At 35.5% G+C, this 19,788-nt stretch overlaps 1 protein-coding gene across 2 annotated transcripts; it reads left to right on the forward strand.

Moving 5' to 3' along the window:
• Window positions 1–8,939: 8,939 nt before the first annotated feature.
• LOC113523282 (gastric triacylglycerol lipase-like) lies at window positions 8,940–16,849 on the forward strand. Of its 2 annotated transcripts, none has more exons than XM_052894195.1 (2): window positions 8,940–9,034; window positions 15,535–16,849. In XM_052894195.1, exon 2 carries the CDS (start codon window positions 15,543–15,545, stop codon window positions 16,803–16,805), a length of 1,263 nt encoding a protein of 420 aa, XP_052750155.1. In that variant the 5' UTR covers window positions 8,940–9,034; window positions 15,535–15,542; the 3' UTR covers window positions 16,806–16,849. The 2 variants fall into 2 exon arrangements, with proteins under 2 accessions (XP_052750155.1, XP_026764975.1); XM_026909174.3 differs by lacking the exon at window positions 8,940–9,034 and adding an exon at window positions 14,241–14,371.
• The last annotated feature ends 2,939 nt before the right edge of the window (window positions 16,850–19,788 follow it).

Below are 19,788 nucleotides of genomic sequence, written 5' to 3' on the forward strand. Positions count from 1 at the left end.
ATTGTTTAATGCGTCTTACTATCCCCCTACTATATGGGAATTGTAAGACGCGTGCGTATAGTGTGCACGGCCTCCTACAAACTTCCTCATGAATGTGTTATTTCACACCGGTTGCTTTCCCTCAATAGATGATATTTTCGCTTAAATTTTTTTCTTATAAGCTATTATACGGGGACGCCATTGTGCTCACGCCTTACTCCGTTATACCATAATAAAATATAGTGCCTTCATATAATACGACACCTCGGTTTGATGACTTTGTTAAATATTTCATTTAATGAAAGCGAAGGAAGTGGTACACATCAGAACGGTCACGTTGAAAAGTGTCACAAAAAGATTATCGCCTTGTGGTCCCAGCATAGAATAAGCCACCGTTTACTTACACATGGATGTTGTAAGAGTCGACTAAGAGAATTTAATAGTCGAGAGAAAAATACCAGTAACTTAAAACATCATCAAAGCCTAACTGCGGTACCCATCCCGCCTGCTAAGCGTGACAACTGTTGGCAAAACCCCCCGTTATGGCCAGGCCTATGTCCAGCAGTGGGCAAAATTCGAGCATACTAAAATATATGAATAGGTGCAATAACTATCATAAACTTCATTTTGATAAAGACTGCAGTCAGTCACAATATTCATGACCAGTTCCTATTTTCTTTTTATAGTAACATCACACTGAAATCTAGTCCCGTTTAATGTTTATACGGTACCGTCTCTCAGCCAGTCGACTGGTTCACATGGCCGCCTCATGCATCCATTTACACCCTCATTTGTCTACATAACAAGGAGACCAGCGCATAATTAATGAGAGCACGTACTGTGTTTTGTATTTCCGTCGGTTATCTGTTTATTTACACACTAGCTTTCGCACGCGACATCATATGTGTGCATTTTGACCACTTTCCCTCAGGTGGGCCGTCAGCTTGTTTGCCATTCTAAGTTGCATAAAAAAAAAAAAAACAAAAATAATTTAATTAATAAATATATTAAAACAAATATTATAAAAAAATAAAATAAAATCTGTTTACAAAATTTGATGCATCGTAAACAAGGTATTAACGTAATTTATCAGGGAGATAAAAAAATCCAATCACGGATTTGTATTTTCAAACAGATTTTAAAAATGAGAATTTTTACTTCAGTGATTTTTGTATTTAATGCTGTATATTACGTTAAATCATTATTTAATATTTTTTATAACATTTAAAATGGCAAACAAGCTGACAAAAGTGGTAACCGTGGCCTATGGATAAACTGTACAATGATTTAGACAGAATGCACCATGACGCTTACTGTACCTCTCATGCAGTGCCATTCTTGAGACCCTTGCTGTAGTTTCACTACCGCATCTCACCCTTCAAACCAAAACAGCTATGCAACAGTTGCTTCACGGTAGAAATACGAGTGGGACTGCAGTCCCCATATAGACCACCTTTACAAAGTCTCCCTCTGATATCTTTAACTAAATGTTATTTGTATTTCATTTTATACTAGTTTTTACCCGCGATTTCGTCTGCGTAACCAGGATATATTTCCTGACTGTAATTAAAAATAATCTATAAAGTTTTCCATTTAATACTAGTATACCTTCATGTGGCCGTGTGGTCCTAGCGTAGAATAGACCACCCATTCCTTTACCATGGGTAGACAACGTAAAGACGTAAAAAACGACTAAGGGAGAGCGAGGGATGGGCAGCAGCGTCCCTCTTAAAACATCTCTAAAGCATAATTGCGGTTGCCAAACCACCTACCAAGCGTGGCAACTACTAGCAAAACCTCCCAAGTGGGAGACTTATGTTCAGCAGTGGACAGCTACAGACTGATAATGATTGTGATACCAAATTTCAAAGTAATTGGTTAAGCCGTTAAACAAACGAACAAACTCGCTTTAGCATTTATATGTATACATATATGACACGTGCAAAATGGTAAATCTATATACTCAGGAGAAAAATCACAATATCAAACGAAATGAAGTAATGGGATTCGGAAAAAATGAAGTAGAATGTCACATAGGCACCCAACCCCGTACTAATGGAGAAACCTTTTACTATGTCCCCAAAGAGAGCGGACGGTCGACACGCGTTCCAGACTTGCGGCAAACCTAATTTAGCCATTTGCTTTCTATTTTTCAAATTTAATTCATAGTGAATTATATATAGGGTTTAAGAGAGTGGAAAATGAAACAAAGCGATCTGGGATTAGAAATTAGGATTTTAGGAGTTTATCCCCAATGTATGTTCCATTTTATATATTCGACATTGATTTAGGTATTTAAAAATTATTCAAACGTCTTCGTACTTATTTATTTATTTATTATTTATTAAATACAAAAAATTACAACATATAATATATATAAAATAAAGATGTACAACAGGCGAGCTTAACTCTGTAAGAGTTCTCTTCCAGCAAACCCTGAGTGGAAAGGAGCATACTTAATTATCTCTTGTACAAATTTTATATTGAATATTGAAAAAAAATACTATTAATGAATTAATTCCATAGCGCGTTGTGATACTCGATGACAACAACGGATTGATTCGAGATGTTGGCTATTCAATAAGACGTACAATCTAAAAGCACTATGTATGGAATTGTCGTGTAGTCCCGGCATAGAATAGGCAACCCTTCCTTTCTCGTGGGTATCGTAAGAGGTGACTATAAGGCCCACTAAGTCTAGTGGTCAAGCGATGGGCAGCAGCGTCAATCTGCCTGCCAAGCGTGGCAACTACTGGCAAATACCTCCAAGGGTAAGATCTATGTTCAGCAGTGGACTGTTAACGGCCGATGTCATCATCATCATCATCATGAAAGAAATGAACTTTTGTATTTGAACATCTATAGAAATATGTTAATACATACGACCCAGGCACGCCTTTAACTGACTGGGGTTTTTTTTTTATTATACTTAGAATGAAAAAAACTTACTATCTGATGGATAATATCTGTAACTGTCGCCTATAAATATAAATAGTATTATAGATATTACAAAATCTTCTTTTATGCTTTGCAAAAACACAGCCATAAAAATGCAGCTGTTTCACGGCAAAAACACGAATAGAACAGAGATACCCCTACAGATAATTTTTATACAAAATTACCTTCTAGTAAAATGGGTGTATATAATTGCAAAAAAAATAGACATTGAAGAATTTCTATCAGTAGTCTAGTAGTCAATAGAACAAACTGTCTAGTTTGGCACTAGATGGCGCTGTGCAGTATGTCGAGTGACACTTATTTATCCGCTCGCTTCATAGCCGTATCCCTCTCGGGCAGTCTCGGTCCTGGAGCATTCTCGTCACGTAGCCGCGGGCTATTCCGCCGCCCCTCATATTTTTATTGACCGCAACAACTCAGTGAGAGACGATGGAAAACAACTGACTTTTAATGCCTTTCGTGAAAACAATATTAAATCGAGGTCAACGATTTTTTACGTGGCAATAGATTTACGACGCATTGTTCGAAAGTTTAAGGGCGTAATCGACGCGCTGTTTTAATGGAACCAGATGGGTTTTTTTTTTATATTTTTATTGCCTACCTTCGTCTTGCGATATTGTACGCGAGAACTATAAAATGCACTACGTACACATTATGTCCAGTTTTATGTTTAGATTTTTTTATACCACTAAGGTTTTTATATACTGATTTTGTATACTTTATATCTTATTGCTAATATAATAAAATGTAACTAAATGACGTGTGTAAATTTGTAGACAAAGGTCATTGACCAGTATGTGTTGCCATATAAAAATTTAAATAAATGCATAAAATACCTGTATAATTAAATAATTATGAATTCTTGCCTATGAAATTTTCCCTGTGCTTGGCGGAAATATACACACCTTACATCTACGTGCTATAAATATCAAAAATAAGTACTTAAAAAAATATTTAAAATTAAAAAAATTCTTTGAGATCACTGCCAACTAGAAGGGTATCTGGGAGACTTACCGCATTTCCACGCTAACTAGCTATGGAAATACGTTGACCAAAGTATAGGCCATACTTCTATTTAATTCTTTTTTCAAGAGACTACAAAAAGATGAATATTCTCAATTCGGTTTTATTCTTTTATGTTTGTTACCTCACAACTCCTTCAGTTGTAAACCGATTTGTAAAATTCTTTATTTATCTAAGAGGGTACACTTACAGATATAGGAATTTTATAAAAAAACGATTCCTTAGTTTAGTTTGAAATAACTGGTTTCACCACATTCGATTTCGATACTCTTTGTAAAACACAATCTTAATTATTTTTACTAGAAACTCTTAGAGAAAAAGTTTATTTGACTGAATAAATAATATCACTAATACCTCTACTTACATCTACGAAATTATGGATTCCGTTACGAGGAGCTACGCTGCAGACGCGCCAACTTCGCCCCCCCCCTTCCACCCCACCCCCACTACCATCCATCTTCCAACAAAGTAATAACCCCATCCAATTTATTTCCATTTTAGACAAAACCATTTTTGACGCGAGTACGTCCACAATTTCGATTTTGTAGTTCGGTCGTAAGTGACAATATAAATAAGCTGTTTCATAACATATTGTATTGTCAGCGGTCAAGGTGGCGACCTCTGGTGTGAAGGGTCACCTTTGTTAAATACAAATGTGTCGTCCAAGAATCACGTACTCACCGAATTACAAAAAGATATACCTATACTATTAAGGTAGTTAACCAGCGGCAACCGTCGCCTATAGACACGGGTAGCACCATGGACATAACAGAGTATACTGTTTCGCCCCCCATTCGTTGCTATTCCTGAGGACTCAGGTGTTATTCCTCTGTACCCTGTAAATTCGTGTTTCAATCGTGAAGCAGTTGTGTTTGCATGGCTGTGTTTCGGTTTGAAGGGTGGGATATGGCGTGAATTTACTGGGTACAGAGGAATAACACCTGAGTCCTCAGGAATGGCAACGCATGGGGGGTATCAACAGAAAACAGTATACTCTGTTATGTCCATGGTACTGCTCATGTCTATAGGCGACGGTTACCACTTTCCATCAGGTGGGCCGTCAGCTTGTTTGCCATTCTAAGTTGTATAAAAAAAAAAATTCACGCCATATAAACCGAAACACAGCCATGCAAACACAGCTACTTCACGGTTGAAACACGAATGGGACAGAGGTACCCAAGCAATCGACTCTTATGATGGAATTATTAGTTTCTCTTTATTAAGACTACCAAAAAGACAGCGATGATCATTCTATATCATACAGATAGCTTTCTGTAACTATTTTAAAGTTTTAAAAAAATTATACAAATTATGTGGATTTTGGAAAGCTATTTATTACACAGATATAATAGTAATATCCGCGTGTAGGTCCCGGCATAGAATGGACCACCCCTTCCTTTCCCGTGGGTGTCGTAAGGGACGACTAAGGGAACTTAATAGTAAAGAGATAGGCAGCAGCGTCCCTGTTAAAACATTTCCAAAACCTAACTGCGGTCGCCACTCGCCAACCCGCCTGCCAAGCGTTGCAACTGCTGGCAAAACTCCCCTTCTGGAAAAGCCTTATGTTCAGCAATGCTGTTCACTAAAAATCTACCGCAACGCTGCGCCCACCGACGAGCTCTAGGCTGATCAGCCTTGCGAACGACCATAGCTACAGCGCTGCGGTAATTGGTATTCACTAACGCGTCAAACCTCAACGACGAACTGTAGGCTGTGATAACTCGAAGCTGCGGGGGGGGGGGATGGAATTGTTAGTAATGAGATTTAACAACCTCATTGCAATATACCCTACCAGGTCGACCTCCATGCGGTTCCTCCTGAAAACCATAGTGGTAAATTTTTGTTCAATTAGTCGCTATGGGCCAACTGACCTGCCTTCATTCTCACCTGTCACCTTTCACTGGTGCCCCGCCGGCGTATACCGATAGCGCAGGGGGGGTTACCATTCCATCTTCACTCATAAAAAAAAACTCGAGACTGCGCGCACGGACGAGATAGGGCTTGCAAGAAAAACCGTAAATTGAAACCGGTAATTAGACATATATAAGTACAAAATATTTTATTAGTAAAGAAAATGTTTCATTAAGTTAATAATGTTGTCTGGATAAACATTTTGCAAAATAAACATAAATTTATTAATTAATTTAACAATTTTGTCTTTTAAATTTAACCAGCAGTGGACAGGTAACGGCTGAAATGAATCGTATTATTTATTAATCACTTTACCCTGACACCACATTGTTTCTACATTGCAACCATACGTAGTTAGGACGGGTAACTAGTAAATTCTAAATATAAATTGATAACAAACCAAACCATCAGGGGGAAAAGGGATTGTTAGTAATGGAGACTGAGAATCCCATTGCTAGCAATATACCCAACCAGGTCGACCACCTAGCGGTTCTCCCTGGAAACTATCATGTTTAATTCCTGATGTATTCATCATGATGGGCTAACTGGCCTGTTTTCATTCTCATCTATCACCCTTCACTGGTGCTCCGCCAGCGTATTCCGTTAGCGCAGGCGGGGTTACCATTCCATTTTCATCCACCAAAAAAAAATCAAAGCATCTAATCAATTAATTGATTATTTATTTTTCAGATCGTTTGTTTACATTGTCATTAAATTCTATTTGTAGGCAAATATTTTTAATCTGTATTATTTACCAAACAGTTGTCTCTACTACAAGAAATAAATTATTGTAAAACGAATCCTGTTTCCTACAGGACAAGCTCAGCATAGTATAGGAATCAATGATAAACTTTAGTCTTATACAGACAGACAGACAGAGGTTCATCCGTAACCCCTTACAGGGTTGTACATACTTTGTTTTTTTTTCTATATAAAAATTTCCTGTTGTCGGTGCAACTAATGCATTCTCTTTCAGCCAGCTCTATTCCAGGCCATATCTTTGATCTCCTTAAACAACATGACATGTTGAACACAACCTTGTGTTGGGGGAAAGGGATTGTTAGTAATGGGGTTTAACTGACGCGCGGTTTCCCCTGGAAACCACCGTGGTTAATTCTAGTGGAATTCAACACAATGGGTTGGTTGGGGGGAAGGGATTGTTAGCAATGGAGTTTGACATCCCCATTGCTAACAATATGCCCTATTAGGTCAACCTTCACGTGATTCCCCTTGGAAACCACCGTGGTTAATTCTAATGGAATTCGTCACAATGGGCTAACTGACCTGCTTTCAACGTCACCTATCATCCCTCACTAGTGCCCCGCCAGCGTATACCGATAGCGCAGGCGGGGTTACCATTCCATTATCACCCATTTAAAAAAGACACCTAGTGTTTCCTTTATCTGTCCCATGTAGTTATTTTTATTTTTTGCTAACATACTTGAATAATAAATACATTTTAACATTTTACAAACATCTTGTTAATTAATGGGTTTCATTAACAGCGACGTAACCGCGTAACGTAGCCAAAAAATGTAGGCAAACTAACTTTTACCCATGACTGCGTCCGCGCGACCGGAATAATAATAATAAACTCTTTATTGCGCACAGTATAGATGTATACAAGGAGTATTTATACAGAATGTGCATATACAAAAGGTGGCCTTATCGCTAAAAGCAATCTCTTACAGACAACCTGGCATATGAAAACGAATAAATGACGGTATATAATGCAATTCAATTGTAACGAATGACGTGAATGTGGCTGCTGATTAGTGGGTCGTCGCAATTTGCTTCACACTTCACGCTCCTTTCAGCAACCATAGATTATGCAGTAACAATACTATGTATATTTAACTACTTGTATTCGTCACTAGTTCAGATATTTAGTTCCGTTTTCCTTGCCAATTTTTGTTATTATATTCTTTATAAAATTTAAACCATTTGCCACTTAAAAACACTGCATCTACGTCAAATTTAGATTGAAAATTCCATTGTAGATGTAACATCGTAATATCGGCCGCTCCGTCGCCCTCGCGGGGCGGCATTATAATTGATTTTTAATGCCCTTCATATCTCGACGGCCATCTAAATAGACTGTCACCATTCGCCGTGGACTGGAGCTGTTAGATTTACCGTTGATTTATTTACCTAGTCTCTTATACTGTAAATTATTTCTCTTTCTTTATTGCTTTCTTTAAATAATCACCTTTTATGAAATAGAATAGAATAGTGCATAAGAGAGAAACAAACAAATTGAGAAACAAATAAACTCAGTATCACAATTATTTTTTTTATACAGGGGGCAAACGAGCATTCGGCTCACCTGATGGTAAGTGATTACCACCGCCAATGATCATCCGCAACACAGTACCCTTCAAGAAAGGGATCATGCTCTTTTTTTAAAGGTTATGATGTCGTATAGCTTCGGAATTACTGCTGCTGAAAGTTGATTTCAAAAGTGGTTGTGCATGGAAGTAAGTGACTTGAAAAACGCACGGTGGAAGACCGCCACTCATCCAGATGATTGGGATGAAATTTTCGTTTGTGACGGGTTGTACGATGGTGAAAATCAGTAATAATTATCTATCTGAACAATTCGTCAGAGCACTCTCCATGATAAATTCGGTAGATGATGCACAGAAATGCAACATCTCTGCGCAGTTTCAGTGGGTCGAGTCGGATTAATATTTTTAAGTATAGATAAGTATTTTTCTTTTATAATTACACCTTAGAATGACTTTTACAAACCGCCTAAATATATAAATAATAAAAAACATTTACTGTTTGTAATAATGTATTAAAGAAAAGTTACTTTCAGCAAATTGCACTAATTATAAGATTGAACAAAACAAAAATATACATATTTTAATTATTCATGCGATATTTAAAATTCTATTTATATGTTAATTTTTGGGGCAAGTGTAATATTTAAAATTCTATCTACATATATGTTTATTTACGTCAGGGCCAACTCCATCGGAAATCACTCGAAACGATAAACGTTGAAAAAAGAGAGTAAACACAGAATATACTGCGTGTAATTAACACATACATACGAGTATATTCTTATGGATCATACCTGCATTTCGTCAGTCGTATTGCGACAGTAACTCTTGCAACAGGCTCCAAATATCTACTTGCTCGTATAAATAAATAAATGGTAAGAATCCGTTATGATATACGTTAAATGTTCGTAATTCGTACAACTGCAAGACTGTAAAAAGTTTTATAATTCCAAATGTAGCAATTTTTATAACATCAACCGTCAACTGTCCACTGCTGAACATAGGCCTTCCCTGTAAGGGGTGTTTGCCAGGAGTTACCAATCTGACTGACGGATTGGCAACCGCATGTGGCTTTGGTAATGTTTTAAGAGGGAGTTCCCTTAGTTTCGTGTTATTGTTCATACCGAAATCGATCCAGTAACTGGAGCTTAACATTTCGTTCATCATAAATCCTATCCTAATAGTCCAGAGGAAAGACATTTTAACGTTTTAAATCATTTTAAACGGCATATATTATGTAATTTTAACATCAAATTTCTGTTTCGTTCGTCCCCGAAATTTCGGAAATCATTTCATGGTAGGCCTACTGATTTTGAAGGGAAAGAACTTTATTTTTTATTAATTATTAGTAATGTAGATAGATTTTTAACATAATATTATGATTTTATTATTATTAATCGAATGAATAATTGATGTAATGTAAAGTATAATAACTTGTACCTAACCAATATTAAAATTGCACGCTTTAGACCATAAGGCGAACATTTGTACTTCACAATAAATCAATATCTGTAAAAACAATGTTCCAGCAAATAAATCTATCTATCTAGATCAAATTACTAATTCGTAAAATTATTTGGATACAATTATTAGTACGAGTATTATTACTAATTTAGATAGATAGATAGATAACCTTTATTACCAATATTAGGAAAAAAATTAAAACAACAAAAAGAGAAAAAAACAATTAATGTTGCTGGTAATAGGAGCCGCCTCAGCTGTTGCTATATATGCACAGCTCCAGCGAGAAGTACCTATATAGCGCTGATTTTCAGGCGGCCCCTTAACTCCTTTACCTTTAGCATGCGTGCGGGTCACCAATACCTATTTCCCGTATTCAGTATTTAGTAGTCGAATTATAAAATTAGTAATTACTAGTTATTCGAATAGCAAATACGTTCGGACTCGCACACCGTTAATAATTATACCACAATACCTCAATAATTTTTTATGAAAGGCATAATCGTGCACTTTTATGCAGGTGGGCGAAAAACGAAAGCTATTTTATTATTTCAGTCACGTAGACAAAGTTGCGGTCACAGCCTCGTAAGCCCTACCATAAAAGTTCGAATAATCGAAACTGTTTTGGTATCATTTCCTTTATCACCCTAAACCTAAAGTTCTTATAACTTTAGATTCTTATTTCGTTCGACACCGAAATTCGGGGAAAATTCTCATAGTAGATAGGCTGTCTAGAGGTCGGATCAATGGACGGTCGACTGGTTTAGATAGTTGGTTTATCCAATACCAACCAACCGATTTCATTCCTAACATTCTAGGCATTGTATCTGTTCTAATAATGAAGGAAATACGAAACAAGATTGAAAACAACAACTAATTAACTAACTTCCGAAAATTAATAAAATATTTTCCAATTCTCAACGGATTTTCATAATTATTATTGTACAGATATAACTGTTATCCGCAACTCCGTTTGTCCGAGATATGTTCATGAAAAGTTGAGCTCTTTAGGCGCTAAGTGGTAACAAACAAATAAACTCAATTAAACTCACTTTTGCATTTATAATATTTAGTATGAAAGTAAAAATTAATAATAAAATTCATTCTTGTACTGTTACAATATTTATTTATTTTAATTCTATTAATATTATAAATAGGTAAGTTTGTAAGGATGATATATGGATTATGGATTTTATATTATTTACCAGAGGGAGCCTTTGCACAAACGTCGATTGCTTGGGTACCTCTGTCCTATTCGTGTTTCAACCGTGAAACAGTTTGTGTTTGCATGGCTGTGTTTCGATTTGAAGGGTGGGATATGGCGTGAATTTACGGGGTACAGAGGAATAACACCTGAGTCCTCAGGAATGGCAACGCATGGGGGGATATCATGGGCGAAACAGTATACTCTGTTATGTCCATGGTACTTGCTCATGTCTATAGGCGACGGTTACCACTTTCTATCAGGTGGGCCGTCAGCTTGTTTGCCATACTAAGTTGTATAAAAAAAATAATTAAAAAAAAAATTATATTTAATAACGACGGTACCATTGCTTTACAGTTATATTAGATTTATATTTATTTATAGTTATATACACCGTGTAGGTCCCGGCATAGAATAAACCACCCCTTCCTTTCCCGTGGGTGTCGTAAGAGACGACTAAGGGAGCATATGGTGGAAGGATGTGCAGCAGCGACCCTCTTAAAACATCTGTAAAAGCCTAACTGCGGTTGTCAACTCGCCTGCCAAGCGTGGCAACTACTGGCAAAACTCCCCTTATGGGGAAGGCTTATGCCCAGCAGTAGACAGTTAACGGTTGAAATAATAATAAAAAAAATAGTTTTATTTGCTGCCATAAAATGTTTATGTCTGTTTTTTTTTTTAATCTAATCTTTACTCTCTGATAATTAACCCTTCTTTGCATAATTTTTTTTTATTGGTGAAATAAATCTAGGTGATATAATTCATGTTTAACATTAAAGGAAAAACGGTTAAAAAAATAAATTTGACAGCTATGTTTTTTTTCTGCAATGGACATTAAAAAGGTATCCAGACACGATCAACTTAAAGTGAACTTGTTCTTTTATTTAATTTTTGGGCATTCAATGTTATGATGGAAATTTCCACCATTATGTAAAGAAGGGTTAATAAATATTTACGTAAAGTGAATCAATGTCATTATAGACCTAATTTAAAAAACGTAATTTAAAAAATAAATTTGTATTAAAAGATAAATTCTGTTATCTAAATCCTTAGCAATTTAACATACTAGCTTACGTATATGTGAAAAATATTAATTTTCATGTAATAAAAATGGCAAAAGATCCCAACAGCGCCTTATAAGTAAGTGTAGGTATTGGTAACTCTCCAAAGCCTTAGACTATGGATGAGGTAACATTTAGCATTGAACAGTTGACGATGATAAAAGCAATGTTATTGATCTTGACCAATGACATAAAGCGAATCCATTCTGTATGATTATTACTTCAGCCATTAACTGACCACTGTTGGACATAAGCCTTCCCCATAAGGGGCGTTTTGCCAGTAGTGGCCACGCTTGGCAAGCGGGCTGGCAATCGCAGTCAGGCTTCAGTGATGTTTTAAGAGGGACGCTGCTGCCCATCTTTCGCCCTCCCTTAGTCGACTCTTACGACACCCCCGGGAAAGGAAGGGTTTATATTTTTTTTTTATACAACTTAGAATGGCAAACAAGCTGACAGCCCACCTAATGGAAAGTGCTAACTGTCGCCTATAGACATGAGCAGTACCATGGACATAACAGAGTATACTGTTTCGCCCGTGATACCCCCATGCGTTGCCATTCCTGAGTACTCAGGTGTTATTCCTCAATACCCAGTAAATTCACGTCATATCCCACCCTTCAAACCGAAACACAGCCATGCAAACACAACTGTTTCACGGTTGAAACACAAATGGGACAGAGGTATCCAAGCAATCGACTTTTGTACAAAGTCTCCCTCTGGTAAAATTCATTAAAAAATTGTATAAGAGTGCAAGTGTTTTTATAATGATTGTAAATGATTATTTTTGATTCTTATATCATCATTAGGCCTGCACAAATAGTACTGTAATACAATATAATTTATTATATTTTAATAAATAGATTCAAATGTAAATATTTATAAATGTTATTTTTAAAACTTATGTATGTTAAATTTTTCATATCTTATCTTACGAATATAGTAAAATTGTGACTAGACGATGTCTGTAGGTACATGAAAGATATATAAGAAAAATTAATCCTTCTTTGCATGATTTTTTTTTATTGGTTAAATAAATCTAGATGAAAAAAAAAATTAATAAAAAATGGTTAAAAAAATTGATAGCTATGATTTTTTTTTCTGCACGGACATTAAAAAGGTCACGATCAACTTTGAGTGAACTTGTTCTTTTATATAATTTTTGGGCATTCAATGTTATGATGGAAATTTCCACCATTATGCAAAGAAGGGTTAGAGAAAAATTAATAGAATGGGCTACATCTTCCTTTCCCGTGGGTGTCGTGAGAGGCGACTAAGGGAATTTAATATTGGGGGAAGATGGGCAGCAGTGTCTCTTTTAAAATGGCAACTACTGGAAAAACCCCCTTTGGTGGGAGAACCGATAAGTTTATTCCGGTATTGGTTAATTTTAATTCTGTAATGATTACATTGGAGTTGCCGGTTGTTTTTTGTGTAACAAGAGAATTGTTGCGAAAAAAAAAAAATGATAATTTCGCGTTTTAAAATACTCAGTCCATTTTATTTACGTAAAATCTTACTGTCCATCTCGTTCTATCTCTTATTACTATTATCTTGTTAATAGAAAGACAAGTGTTCCGCCCCGTCTTCGTATGGTTATTTTGAATATAAAAAACAGCCCATTTGTTGTAATACTGTCTATTATTATTAACTGTACACTGCTGAATATAGACGATTACATTACAGCCCATTCACTTTCTAATAATGTAGTTTTGTTATTTTTTTTTTTTATACGACTTAGAATGGCAAACAAGCTGACGGCCCACCTGATGGAAAGTGGTAACCGTCGCCTATAGACATGAGCAGTACCATGGACATAACAGAGTATATTGTTTCGCCCATGATACCCCCCATGCGTTGCCATTCATTTATATATATAAACTTTATTCATGTAAACTTATATAAATAAATAAATTGATACTCTTTATTGTTTCCTCCAAAAGATTACAATAGTAAACTTATTATAAATGTAAACAATTACAAGAAAATATTACACTGAGAAAACAATGGGCGACTTCTGCGCTGAAGGAGATTTCTTCCAGGCAACCATTGAATGGAGAGGAGTAATTATAAACAGTTTGTGATACATGTAATTAAGTAAATATATATCCCTACCCATAATATACAATTATATACCCATACAATTCATTTTAAAAATTTTACTTTATTGTTACCTACATAGAGATGCATGTATAATTGGTATATTTTTATTTCGGTGATGTACAGTCATATTTGCACAACATTTCCATATTAATATCAGATAATTACTGTCTATTCTTAAATGATAATATTATTTGTATTAAAATTATAACTATATGGTATATATAGCGAACGAATATACCGTACACGTGCATTGTACCTGTAGAGCGCAACTTATTAGGCTGTTTCTGAATTCTCTGTGCTTGATGTTCTAAGAGCCTTGTAGATAATAATATTTTTTAATAATATGAAGATTATTAAAATTATAAAAATATATTGTAAATAAATAGGTAAGATTTTTTAAAGTATTCATATAAATGCACTGCCAGTAAATTGTATTTTAAAAAGTATTTGCATTTATTTGTTACTTGTTTTTTAATTTGTTCTTTAATATCATTATTATAAGCTTACTATTTATTTGCTTTTATTATGGTTCCAAAAAGAATTCGAAATTAGATCTGTGCATATGAAATTTATTAATAAAATTTATTCATATAACCTACCAACTTCAAAAAGATTTTATGTTTGTTTACTCATTGCTCCACCAGTTATAAACCGATCTGAAAAGTTCATTTTTATATGAAAAGATATACTTACCGATTGGTTGCATAGAAATTTTATAAAATTCCGTTCCTTAGTTTAGTTTTTAAATCAAAATACCTGGTGTTGCCGCAATTAAATAATTTCTTTTTTTTTTTTTTTGTTCAACACAATCTTAATTATAATGGAATCTAAATGAATTACAAAGTAAAAGACATTACTGTGAAGAAATAAAAAAAAATTTAAGCAGGAAGAATAGTATTTATCTATACATGTCCATGTACGTATGAATCTCTCTGACATGTTTCTCTCTGCATAGGTACACCATAAGAGTTGAGAGACAAAAATTGATAGGTAGGTAAAATAAACTATCGCCTTTTGTATCTGAACTCTTATACTCTTATACATATCGTATACTTACTGTATTTTCCAAAAATAACTTCAAAGACATTGTGGAGATTTTAAATTCGTCGGAATCTTTTTTTTTATGTCTCATCATCATATCAACTCTTAACTGTCCACTGCTAAACATAAGCCAAGGAAGCAAGGAAATTTTGCCAGTATTTGCCACACTTGACAAACACTGCTACCTATCTCTAGACCATTAAGTTCCCTTATTCACCTCTTACGACACCCATGGGAAAGGACAGAATAGTCTATTCTTTGCCGAGATCATACGACGATTTTTTATGTATGCTCCCCGATTACTCGAAGGCGTCTAGACCAATTTGGAGAACTCTTTTTTGTTTAAAAAATTATCTTTTAGCGAAGCGATTTTGACAATTTTTTTTATGGTGGCACTATCTGAAAGTATCAGCAAGTTTTAATAATTTAGGTTTAAAAATTATACTATAACCTGAGACGTATTAGTTCTGTTACTCAATTCAAAAGTCCAACTAATATTTACTTCCAGATCCAACTATGCGGAGTCTGTTAGTCGTTTCGGTGACTTGTGCTTTCCTTAAACATGCGACTAGTCAAGACAATATCTTAGACAATGTAACTAATCTAGGAGATGATACTATATCGCAAAGAAGAGATAAGAACTTCACCGAATTAGTGGCTTACGATGGCTACAACAGCGAGACTTACACAGTTACCACTGATGACGGCTACATTCTTTCCGTATTCCGAATACCTGTTAACAAATCCTGCAAAGACAGCTCCAATTTGGAGCCTATCATCTTCATGCATGGCTTATATCTAAGCGGAGACGACTGTATCATACCCGGACCCGGTAAAGCACATTGCTACATATATTCTGATGCCTGTTATGATGTTTGGGTGCCGAATAACAGAGGTAACAGGTACAGCAGACAACATAAATCATTGGATCCCGACAAAGATCCCGAATTTTGGAACTTTGCTATGGACGAGATGGCTCTTCATGATCTACCGGCAATTATTGATTATGTATTGGACAAAACAAATAAAAAACAGGTGTACTACGTGGGACATAGCCAGGCGGTGGGCACACTGCTACTTCTCTGTGCAAAGAAGCCACAATATAATGACAAAATTAAATTAGGCTTTGGTATGTCACCCACGGCGTGGTTAGAAAATTCTCGATTCATCGTCATAAAAGTTGAAGCAGCGGCTAATGAAATTCTTAAAACGGCAAATAATGAAACGAACATTGAATTTCTACCATATGGTGGCTTCTTTCAGAATGCGGGGAAAATATTATGTGGAAGTAAAGCATCTTATCTAGCCTGTTCAGCTCTTCTCTTCTCAGTTCTGGGCTTTAACAAATTTCAAATCACATCCGACGTTCTGCCTGTTCTTCCTGGACATTTGCCGGCAGGGACATCTTTGAAAGACTTTTTGCGTTGGGGCCAAATGGTAACTAATGGCTTTTCGGAATATGACTACGGTTCGAAACAGAATTTGGAATTGTACGGCCAAGAAAAACCGCCAACCATTGATCTGAGTCCGGTGACGATGCGGTGGATATTTTTCGCGAGTGAAAACGATTATGTATCTGATGTGAAAGATGTTAAGACATTAGTGTCTGCTTTGACTCGATCTGATGCTAAAATGTGCCTCCTGGCAGATAAATCTTTCGGGCATTTGGATTTCCTCTATGCGGATAACCTCGCCAAGTACGTGGCTCCTGACATTTTATCCACTATGAAGACTGGTGAATATGCCTGCAATATAGATTCACTTAGTAATCTTTTGTAAACTGCAGTCGTAAAACGTTTCAATAAATTTAATTTTATTTAGCATTAGAGATATTTTTTTACAAGGTACGGAGGCTAAAATCTGCAGTCTTCATATATGGCAAACACATTAAGAATTTCATAGGCATCAAAGCATAAAAGTGGGTAATAGCAGTATCTATATATTCTGGTAGATATTGTAATCTATATATTAGCCTAATAATGAATATGTTAAATATCTGTTATCCAATATTTCATGTCGAAATGAAGAGCCTAATCAAAATTAATTTAGATATCGAAATGGGTGACAAACCTTTTTCCGCCATCAACATCCAAAAGGACCCAATATATAGATATTGGAGCAGTGCCAAATTTTACCCATGCCTACAAAGTATAGTCTGTAATGATCTAAGTGCTGTTCATGTTTATAGGTGACAATTACTACATTCCAGTGGGTAGGATAGGAATTCAAGAATATCTACACTCGATCATAACTGTAGACACGATAAGGATCTTTAGTGCTCCCTGTAATATACATATATATTAGTTACTATACACAGGTATTATATATTGGTGTTTTATAGTGGGATTTATTTTTGGAACAAACGCCAAAAGGTTTAAATGTTGTTTCTCATTGCTGTTTCCTCTACTCCCTATAGACACTTTCAATAGGCGTACTAGTCCCAGACAGTTCATTATTTTATTCATTTCATACGACACGGATTAGCAAATCTGACGACTTGTTTACTTGCTTGCATTGTGTTTAATTGCTGTCTATCAACATACCTCATTCGTTTCACTCAAGATTACTCTTATCTCAATTGTGACAGGTCTATTTATTTGTTTTGGCTTCTTTTGCTTTTATTAAGACTTCTCGAATGAATTTTTCTTAAAAATCTCCCATGTTGGCAACGTGGTCCCGGCATAGAATAGGCTACCCCTTCCTTTCCTGTAATAAGTGCCATATGAAGCGACTAAGGGAAATTAACAGTAGAGGGATGGACAGCATTGCTTCTCTAAAAAACTAACTGAGATTGCTAACCCGCTTGTGAGAGGGGAAGGGATTATTAGTAATGTGGACTATCAGTCCCATTGCTAGCAATATACCCTATCAGGTCGACCTCCACGTGGTCGCCCTGGAAACCATCGTGCTAAATTCCAGGTGTATTCATTATGGTGGGCTAACTGATCTGCTCTTTCATCGTAACCTATCATCCTTCACTGGTTCCCCGGCAGCGTATACCGTTAGCGCAAGCGGAGTTACCATTCCATTATCATCCATAAAAAAAATCCCCGCTTGTCAAGCGTAACAACTACTGCCAAAACTCCCCTGGTGAAAGCTTTGTTGCTGTCTTGAATAGTGGACAGTTACCAGCTGAAATGATCTCCCATGAACAGACAATATTATCATCATTATAAATTTACAAACAGACAGATAAAGAAAAATAAAAATAAAAATTGTATTTGAGTCCTATAGTTCTTATTCATCACCATCGTATTAGCCGTTAACTGTCCACAGCTGAACATAAGCGTCCCCCACAAAGGAAGTTGCTACGCTTGGCGAGAGGGTTGGCAACCGCAGTTAGGCTTTAGTGATATTTTAAGAGGAACGCTGCTGCCCGAATTCAACCATGAATTCTGTTTACCTATATAGATATAAACAAATACACATAATATTAACAGAGATTAAAAAGAATAACTTAGCAGTTTATTGCAGATACTTCTCAACAGGTAACCACTTTCTGAACCCTGCATTCATAAAAAAATGACGATTTAAAAGTGCTTGTAAACAAATCTACATTGTAAACAAACAAATCACAACAGACATAAATGGACATATACAAAAACCGATATAAAAAAAAAAATACGTAAAAAAGTAATATAATTTCTCCTTTCGTGCGTGTGCCATAACAACACAAAATGGCCACAATACAGTTTATTGCTTTATCCAAACACAAACGAGCAAAACACTAATATTTTGTTGTGAACAAAATATAAATAAAGATGTTTTTTTTTTTATTTTTAATTTGAATTTGATCACTTAAAAATTTCAATATTTTCTTACTCGTTTGCGGCTAACCAATTCAATTATACAAGAATTCGTGTTTCAACCGTGAAGCAGTTGTGTTTGCATAGCTGTGTTTCGGTTTGAAGGGTGGGATATGGCGTGAATTTACAAGGTACAGAGGACTAACACCTGAGTCCTCAGGAATGGCAACGCATGGGGGGTATCATGGGCGTAACAGTATACTCTGTTATGTCTATGGTACTGCTCATGTCTATAGGCGACGGTTACCACTTTCCATCAGGTGGACCGTCAGCTTGTTTGCCATTCTAAGTTGCATAAAAAAAATACTGCCTTTTTAAAGTTCTTTAAGTATTAAACAACATTTTCACCGACTTCATAAATGGGCAGATACTCAAAAAAAGAGTAGTTCTTTAAGAAAAAAAATAGCAACAAAATCATGAATTAATAGATTTAGCTATGCAAACTGAGCAACGCCTAATGCATGATGTCTTTAAAAACTCATTAGAAAACGTGCAGGAAGCTAACGATTCGCTTACGTTACACATTTGCTAGACTAGATGTAGTATAAAGTGCATTTAGGGTGAATTCTCTCCCAGCCTTTGTTTTTGCTGAGTAATCTATATATTAGTAACTCAGTAATACAAAAACCATTAACTCGTTGTAGTTGTTAAAGATAGTTTAGTAATTTAAAAATATATATATATATGTATAATCTATGCTGACAGAACCACAGAGGATTAACATATTCTTATGTTAATCCTCTGTGGTTAGTTAAAAAAAACACTTAAAAATAAAACCAGTATGTTGTGTCACATTTCAATTAAAATACTGTAAAATTATAAATAATAATAATAAAACAACTGGTAACAATTATAAAATATTTAAATCCACCCCTCAACAGTAGTGTATAGTCAGTAAATGCATCTATTAAAGACACAATCTGTGTTTTGTACAGAAATCCTCAATATAGTGGCAA

The sequence above is a fragment of the Galleria mellonella genome, unplaced genomic scaffold, assembly GCF_026898425.1.
Source record: "Galleria mellonella isolate WM207_F2 unplaced genomic scaffold, CSIRO_AGI_GalMel_v1 utg200, whole genome shotgun sequence".
Lineage (NCBI taxonomy): Eukaryota > Metazoa > Arthropoda > Insecta > Lepidoptera > Pyralidae > Galleria > Galleria mellonella.